At 41.0% G+C, this 9364-nt stretch overlaps 1 protein-coding gene across 1 annotated transcript; it reads right to left on the bottom strand.

Annotated features, from left to right (window-relative positions):
- Nucleotides 1–214: 214 nt before the first annotated feature.
- On the bottom strand, nucleotides 215–984 carry LOC108317207 (cell division control protein 42 homolog). Its single transcript, XM_017547535.2, has one exon. It carries the CDS (start codon nucleotides 882–884, stop codon nucleotides 399–401), a length of 486 nt encoding a protein of 161 aa, XP_017403024.1. The 5' UTR covers nucleotides 885–984; the 3' UTR covers nucleotides 215–398.
- Between the last annotated feature and the right edge of the window lie 8380 nt (nucleotides 985–9364).

Genomic DNA, 9364 nt, shown 5'->3' with positions numbered 1-9364 from the left:
TAGCTGGAATTAAAAAGACATGCGCTAATTAAAAATTAGCATGCCTAGCTAATTTTGTATTTTTAGTAGAGACGCGGTTTCACCGTATTGATGAGGCTGGTCTCAAACTCCTGACCTTAGGTAATCTGCCTGCCTCAGCATCCCAAAAGTGCTGGGAGGTGAGCCACCGCACTGGGCCTTGATTCACTTTTTTTTTTTTTTTCATTATTGCAAAAACGAATTTTAATTTTTAATCTTTAGTTTGATTTAAACATTGCTTTTAGTATGATGCTGACACCAGCTGTGCAGAAAGGGCTCTGAAGAGATGTTCATAGCAGCACACACCTGTGGCTCTTCTTCGGTTCTGGAGGCTCCAGGGCAGCCAATATTGCTTCGTCAAATACATTCTTTAGGCCTTTCTATGTGAATGCAGAACACTCCACATACTTGACAGCCTTCAGGTCACGGGCCAGCTTTTCAGCAGTCTCTGGAGTGATAGGCTTCTGTTTGTTCTGGGCAAGTTTCTCAATAGTAGAGGAGTCATCTCTGAGATCAATTTGGGTCCCAACAAGCAAAAAAGGAGTCTTTGGACAGTGGTGAGTTATCTCAGGCACCCACTTTTCTTTCACATTTTCAAATGAAGATGGAGAAACCACTGAAAAACAGACTAGAAATACATCTGTTTGTGGATAACTTAGCGGTCGTAATCTGTCATAATCCTCTTGCCCTGCAGTATCAAAAAGTCCAAGAGTATATGGTTCTCCACCAATCATAACTGTGACTGCATAGTTGTCAAAAACAGTCGGTACATATTCTGATGGAAATTTGTTTGTTGTGTAGGATATCAGGAGACATGTTTTACCAACAGCACCATCGCCCACAACAACACACTTAATTGTCTGCATTGCTGAAATAGTTTTGTATCCACTTTAAATATTTCAAATCTGATGTTAACCTCAGCTTCTCCACCGGGGCGTTGGCAGCACTGTGCGGGATCTCCTCCGATTCACTTTTGAATATACCAGTTCATCCATAATTAAGAAGAGTAAAGACACCAAATAGATTTGTAGGTATTGTTCATGTTTCTGACATATTCCAGAATTGAATATACCAGTTCATCCATAATTAAGAAGGGTAAACACACCAAATAGATTTGTAGGTATTGTTCATGTTTCTGACATATTCTGATGGAGCCTAAGAAAGCCACAGCAGCAAAGTTGGTGGCTCAGTGGCTGTTACTTATGATAACAGCTACCCTGGTCACAGCTGTGAAAAGTAAGGTAGCTAACAGTTTCGGGTTAATGAAAATTCTAGTAGGACTAACCGAAACTTTTATAAAGCAACACCAAGAACTCAGAAGGAGACATAGGCAGGCAGTGCATATGTGTGTATACGTTCCTACACACAGTCACAAGCAGCCTCCCGACCACAGAAACTGCATGGATAGAGACAAAGGGGAAGGGGAATGTAAAACTCAGAAGCAGTAATGTGATTTTCATATTGCACTATTCAGATTAGCTGCTTATATTTGTGATTTCCTGCTGTATACTTAGAGTTTTTAAAGGAAGAATATATGTTTCCCATGTAAAAGCTTTTGTATATTCAAAGAATGAATATAGGGAAGATACACTAGTGAAGGTAAACAACATCTTTAGTAAGGAATTTATTTGCAGAAAGGCAGAGGGGATGTTGTAGTGAAGAAGGGACCCAAGACAATACAGATGTAGAGCCCTGAGTTCCTAAACCCTCAGAGAGCCACTTCTCCCACCCCCATCTTGGAGTTCTGAAGGCTAAAGATAAGCTACTATAACCAAATGACCTTCTTGTTTCCACATTCCTGTCCCTTCAATTCACTGCCAAATTAATTCTCCTAAATACAGTTCAGATATATGACCTTTTTGCTCAGAATTCTTCTATAGCTTGCCTTTGTCCACTGAATAAAATATAGATATGTTAGTTGAGATGTCAATCTTGACTCCCTGATATTGATATTTTGATTCTCATTTCCTTCTCTCTCTCTATCCATCCATCTCCACACTTTAGTTCAATGACCTGCTCTCCATTGCCTAGAAGGGTCTGATGTTTCTCCCTTTTCTTTGCTCCTTCTCTTCCTTCCTGATCAATGCCCCCCTCCCTTGAGCTCCAGCTTTGTTGCTGAATTCTTGTCCATCTCTCTTTCCTATTTCAACTACCACCTTCTACATGAAGCCTCATCTAATAACCTTGATCTGTCCTCATGGATCTTTTAATTCTTATAGCAATTTATATTTATTGTATGACATTGATTACACATCCCCTTGCATTATATGCAAGATAACTTTATATATTATCTTTTCTGCTAAGTTGAAAACTCTTTGACTGGGCTTTTCATATTTGTTTTACTTTTCTTCCTGCTTTCACTTTTTTTAAAATTGTGAAAAGTAGCATATAATTATAAAAGTGCACACAACCAAAATATACTACTTAATACATTATTATAAAGAGAGTAGCAAATAATTAGCACCAGGTCAAGAAATAAAACATCGATAATACCTTAGCAGTCCGCATCACTTGTCCCCATGGGCCCCTTCAACTGCCTTCCACCATATTTACTTGCTTCTCTTTCTTAGCACCTGCCACAGAGGTTCAGGCTTAGCAAGTGTCAGGAAATGCTTGAAAGATAAAGGAATAGTTGGTGAGCGAGGTACAACCTCAGGGAGCATCAGATGAATTCATTATTATCGTCACTGGAAAAGGGCCTAAACTAATTTCCCTACCTAACAGCAGGTCAGAAGTCGCTTTCATGTATACAGGATGCATTTTCTTCCAGGGTAAAGAATACCTGGGGCCATGGAATCAAAGTCTTAACCAAGGAAAGGCCCTGCTGTGCTGAGTTGTATTTTAAGCTGTTGGGAAGTTAGAAATAGTGACCCTCTTTAGGGGTTCTTACAGAGACCTAACAAAACCATGCAGGCGCCTGATTCGTGGGATCCAGGAGAAAGTTCTAAGGGTTGTAACCCACCTCTTAGTAAAGTCAAGATCCTGAAGTTGAATCTGATTTTCCAGATTTCTTGGAAGTCCCAGTTGGGAGAGTATCTAGAGCAATCCAAGCGTAACAGAACCAGGGAAGATAACAGCATCTCATGCCATCTTGTTGCTGTGACCAGTCACCTTCTCAATATTTATGTTTTATTTTTATCTCTGTATTAGAGAGGCACTATTTGTGCACAGGCTGTTAAAAAAAGTTCTGAGGGAAACACGCTTCCAGCTGCTTCCTCCTGTTTTCCATCTGCTGCATTTATGCGTCTTTGTATGCATTTAACTGTTGCTTGTTGGTGTAATTGGGATTTTCTGAGGACAGGGAAAAAAAATTCCCTAAGGGGGGGTTGCGAGTTCAATTGATCTGAAAGAGATTATCTTGGTTAGTCACTAATAAACATTAAATTTCGAATTGCAGCAGTAACATAAGCACCAAGTAGCTTCAAGTTTTAAGAGTTAACTTGCCTCAGTTATATCTTTGTATTCCTATATTTATGCATCAGCTACGCTTTCTCCCATTTAATCTTAAATATGTAAATCCTCAGTTTATCTGGAATTACTTAGTGAAAGGCTGATGTGTGAGTGTGGCAGATTATAATATTCCATCGCCACCCCTGATCCTCTTTACCTCTTATTCTTTTCATAGCAGATCAAAAAAGCTGTGTGCGTGCCACAAGAATATATTATTTTAAGAGACTTGGACTTAGAAATTGATTTCCTTGATGAGAAAAAGAAAAGTCTCCTTCTGACCCAGAGGGTCACTTTATAATCCTGTCACTCGACATCAAAAAAGCCTTTTTTTTTCTTTTAAGAGAAGATGAGAATATTTCTGAAAAGGAATTAATTTTTCAGCTCCAGTAAAAACAGTGACTTGCAGACTTAGACATTGCGAGAGGAACGGTCCTATTCAGAACACATCTCCTGTGATTAGCACAAGCTTCTGATATATTTTAGGGTCAGGCAGTTTTAGATGGAGATTGGGATTTTGTACCATGGGACGAAACTGATATTTTATTGATGATTTTAAGGCTTAAGCTTGAGTCTCTGCCTCTTTCTTTCTCTTTTGTAAAGGGTTTTTACTGCTTTCAAATATATAATGACAGTTTATGGAAGCAGTCTATCTTCCTTGTGTGTGGATTTAAATTAATAGGCTATTAAACAGCACGTGATTTTTATCACCATCCGATGATAGTTTGACTCACAACAGTTTTTGGTGCATTGCAGGGGACACTTGTACCTGTGCCCGAATTACCTGTCCAACTAGAGCAGTGGTTCTTTTTTTTTTTTTTGAGACAGTTTCGCTCTGTCACCCAGGCTGAAGTGCAGTAGTGTGATTCCCGGCTCACTGCAATCTCTGCCTCCCAAGTTCAAGTGATTTTCCTGCCTCAGCCTCCCAAGTGGTTCGGACTACAGGTGTGTGCCACTACGCCTGGCTGATTCTTTTGTATTTTTAGTAGGGACAGTATTTTACCATGTTGGCCAGGCTGTTCTTGAATTCTTGACCTCAGATGATCTGCCCACCTCAGCCTTTCAAAGTGCTGGGATTACAGGCGTGAACCACCTCGCCTGGCCTAGAGCGGCGGTTCTTAATCCTACTACACATTTAAACCACCTGGAGAGTTTCACAAACTACTGATGGCTGCGCCATGCTTCTGGAAATTTTGATTCTGTTGATCTGGGGCCTAGGCCTCAAGGGCATTTAGAAGCTTCAAAAAGTGATTCTAATGACCAAATAGAGTTGAGTACTACTGAACTAAATTCTGAAACCAGATGGCATTCTAGTATTAGGAAGTATCTGCTACAAAGCTTTGACGTTTGCATTTCTAGAGTCCCTTCTTCAACTTACTTACATAAAGGTATTTTTAAAATTAATTTTTAAAAATATTTATAATTGACAGGTACAAAGTTACAGTTAGACAAGAAGTTCGGATGTTCTGTTGCACAGTAGGATGATTATAGCAAATAATGTAGTGAATATTCTAAGATAGCCAAAAGAAAAGATTTTAAATAGCATTACCACAAAGAAATGATAATTATTTAAAGTGATGGATAAGTAATTATTTTAATTTGATCATAAAGGTACTTTTGATGAAAGATTTCTAATCTCTTTATTAATATGAAATCTCAGAGCATCTATTTGAATTGCCCAAATTAATATTGGAGTGTGTTTTACTGATGGATAAAATGAGGTTAAAAATCTTCTCAATTTAGGAAACATGTCTATTTGTGTGTATGTTACACGTACATTTATACACACTAACATAAAAAAGTAATATGTGATGAGGTATTAACGAAATAGTAGAATTTAAGGTTCTTGCCAGGCCTTCAAGCCCTATCCAAAATTATCTCTGCCACAGAGGCCAAAACTTCCACCATTAGTGATTCATTTCTTAGTGTTAAGCTTGTTACCCCAGTTGTTATCTTTAAAAATCACTTAATTCCTGAGGAGCCTGGTGCCCTAGTGGGAAAAGGCATGGCAGGTCTTTCTTGGCACAGGGTTGTGGAGAAAGGCATGGCTGGGGCCAGCCTTACAGGCATGTGACCTTGCCATGGTTAGAAGGGCTCTGTGCTTTAATATTCTGCTGCCATGATGTTGAAATTTTTAATAATATTTTAACAAGAGTCCTGCTGATTCTGGGTGTGGCCTCCAAAGATAAATTGTTCGTTGCTCTTTTTTTTTTTTTTTTTGTTCTGTCACCAGGCTGCAGTGCAGTGGTACAATCTTGGCTCACTGCAACCTCTGCCTCCTGGGTTCAAACAATTCTTCTGCCTCAGCCTCCAAGTTAGCTGGGACTATAGGCGTGTGACACCACGGCCAGCTAATTTTTATATTTTAGTAGAGACAGGGTTTCACCATGTTGGCCAGGATGGTCTTGATCTCTTGACCTTGTGATCTGCCTGCCTTGGCCTCCCAAAGTGCTGGGATTACAGGTGTGAGCCACCGTTCCCGGCCAAAATAACTTTTCTAAAACCAGGAGTAGCGTGAGAAGAGTGGCAGATGTCTCCAATGTCTATCATAAAAGAAGATGGGGGGGGCCGGGCGCGGTGGCTCAAGCCTGTAATCCCAGCACTTTGGGAGNATTTTTAGCAGAGACAGGGTTTCACCATGTTGGTCATACTGGTCTTGAACTCCTGACCTCGTGATCCACCCACCTCGGCCTCCCAAAGTGCTGGGATTACAGGCATGAGCCACCTTGCTGGCCTTCATTGCTCTTTAGTGTGGTCTCTGCTGGGGACTGAGTGGACTCAGAAAGAGTTGTTTGAGAACTGTGAGACCCAATGGAGGGGCTAATGTCCTATAGCTGTAAGTATCTAGGAATGAGGGGATTGGGCAAATACCCACTGTTTCCTTGGGTTCTTAGGTGGGTGATGGGGTGCCGTGTGTGTTCCGTAATGATATTGTGACCTACCACTCATTTGCAAATATTGAAGCATATTTAAGTGCTGATAATGTTGCTGGCACTGGTTTAAGCCCAGGGGATGTTGTAGCAAGCCTCCATGGAGGGAACCTGAGCAGTCCACTACTACATGCCATAACATGGAATGCATGAAGTGCCATGGGGAAACACACAAAGGTGCCTAACTGGACTTGCTGGGGCCAGAGAAGGCAGGATGTTCAATCTGAGTTTGAAGGATAATTAGTAATTAACCATGCCAAGAGGAAGAATTAGAATGCCCTAGACAGTGGGAACAGCATGTGCAAAGGCACAGGGGCACAAGACAGAAAACTATGCATAAGAAGAAATAAAATGATATTCATGGTGACTGGCAATGCTGGGGCTTGGGGGGAGTGTTAAACGATTTTAGGGTGGTACTAGGCATAAGGCCATCAATGGGGCCCATGAGTTAAAAAAATAAAAAAGCATAGTTACCATTGCACTAGACCGCAAAACAAGGGCTTTGACTACATTGCGTCGTTTCATCCTTACAGCAACCTTCAAGGGAGGTCCAGTTGTTAACCCTATTTTACAGAAAAGGAAGTGTGAGTCTTCGATTGAGTAATTCACCCAAGGTTACACAGCTAAGAGGCTGTAGAATTAGTATTCAAATGCAGATGTGTCTCTGCAGAAGGCCTGAGTCCTAAGTCACTGTATCACATCGTTAAGAGATTTGAACTTTAACTTAGAGAATTGGGAAACTATGAAAACATTTTCAGTAGACAATTGACATGAACTACACATTTTAGACAACACTTAGTTGTGTTCAATGACTCTGGGACTTGTTTCATCAATTTATGGACTATAGCTTAGCCTCACCTCTTCCTCTAGTGCCTGAAACAGATAAAGAAGTCCAAACTAGGCTGTGCACAGTGGCTCCTGCCTGGAGTGGCTCCTGCCTGTAATCCCAGCACTTTGGAAGGCCGAGGTGGGTGGATCACTTGAGGTCAGGAGTTCAAGACCAGCTTTGCCAACATGGTGAAACCCTGTCCTCTACTAAAGTTACAAAAATTCGATGGTTGTGGTGGCAGGCGCCTTTATCTAAGCTACTTGGGTGGCCGAGGCAGGAGAATCGCTTCAACCTGGGAGGCAGAGGTTGAAGTGAGCTAAAATTGTGCCACCTCACTCCAGCCTGGGCAACAAAGCCAGATTCTGTCTCAAAAAAGAATCCCAAACTGACCACCTTAATTTCTGATGGAAAACTTTGGCTAAAGTTAGATGGGGTAGATCATGGAAGCTCAAGGCTAGAAATGAAGTTCCCCATTTGTCCGTGGCAGTTTGGCCTCTTTATAGAGAATCACCTGTATATTGTAGGTCAGTATACATAAGACAATAAATGAAACGATTCCAAATGGCAGTTTTCATTGTGAAATCAAGTCCTTTCAGTGCCCCATTAGATTTAGTAAAAATAAACACACACACAAATAAAACAAAACGGAATGAAAACATGTTTATTAATATATAATTTACCCCTCTCTGCTTTCTTCACAAGGTTCTTTCTACCTGGGCCATCCCTTCCACACCTTCCTGAGGGATTCTCCATCCTCCTGCCCGAGCTTCTCCCCTAGAGCTTTTTTCTGGGGCCAATGTCTTTTAGTTTCTGAGGCCACGTTTATCTGATGTTCTCACTTTTCATGTGTCCCAGGAAATGGCATGATCAAGTGGCAAGTACTTTGGGGTCTGCCATAACTGGGTTTAAGTCTCAGGAATCTTTGACACCAAGGCTCTCGGTATCAATTTCCTTGTGTATAAAAATGGCAATTTAATCTCAATGTAGAAGGCTTCTTGGGGACTAAATGAGTCCAAGTATTTGAGAGTGCTTGGTCTTTTGTGGGTTACCTGTTGATTTCCTTTCCTTCCTTCCCGCTGAGACCTCAGTTCAAATGACTTGTCAGTCTAACGTTTCTCTCAAATCCCATCTGTCAAGTTCCTTGACCCAGACCCCTCTTTACTCTCTGTCTCTTCAGCAATCAGAGACCTTGTGGTAATCCTGGCTTTGCAAATGGTTTATCCCTTCTGATGCTTATGTTAGGAGCCTCCCTGGTCAGGATCCCTAAGGGTGGAAACCAAGTCTGGTAATTTTTTGAAACATTCCTATAGTGTCCACTACAGAGAAGGAAAGACAGAACATTCATTGGCCATCAGGGCACATACTATGTAGAGGGACAGAATGATCTTCCATCATTAATGTCAGTGAAATAATTTTCCAGAGTTCCTTAAGCTTTTTACTTTATGTTTATCCAGGGATGGTGACTGTACTTATGGCTTCTTAGTTAATGTCTCACCATTATTGAATTCCTAGAAAGCTTGTTAGAAGGCGAGCTTACTACATCCCAGAGAGGCAGCTGTGGTTACAGTTGATTTTTATAGAAGGGCTCTGAGTGAATCTCTCAGGATGTGGGGCTCTCATTAACTCCAAACATAGAGAATGCAAATATTTTGTTTGCTTTTCTACTTGGACATAATGCTGTTGGAGAGGAGGAACCAATAAGAGGAGAAGGGAAGGAAAGTTCAATCGTTCTAGCTAATGAGTCTGACCAGGCTAAGTCAGTAACAGTAACAACCATAACCACATGGCACTAATGATCACACACAATGGCACTTACAAGGAGCCAGGCACTGTTTTAATGCCATACCCATCAGAACTCTTTCAATCCTCTTAACAATCCAATAAGTAGATATTCTTCTCCCCACTTTACAGATGAGAAGATTGTGGCACAGAGAGGTGAAGTAATTTGCCTAATTTTACTCAGCTACAAATGACAGAGCAAGGATGTAACCCAGAGAGTTGGTTGAGAAGCTGAGCTTATAATCTTTATGTCTTGCTGCCCATGTAGCACAGTGACTTATGATAATAAAGACTTTTTAATGATAGATATCCACAGATGAACACAGTGACTATCCCTGGGGCCCTGTGTGCCTCTCATACA

This window comes from Cebus imitator, unplaced genomic scaffold, assembly GCF_001604975.1.
Source record: "Cebus imitator isolate Cc_AM_T3 unplaced genomic scaffold, Cebus_imitator-1.0 Scaffold198, whole genome shotgun sequence".
Taxonomy (NCBI): Eukaryota; Metazoa; Chordata; class Mammalia; order Primates; family Cebidae; genus Cebus; species Cebus imitator.
The sequence above is the reverse complement of the archived record's forward strand: the minus strand, read 5'-3'. Positions and strand labels throughout refer to the sequence as shown.

Bases quoted from the DNA above. Each gene is read 5' to 3' on its own strand.
- LOC108317207 (XM_017547535.2), bottom strand. From the start codon at position 884: ATGCAGACAATTAAGTGTGTTGTTGTGGGCGATGGTGCTGTTGGTAAA.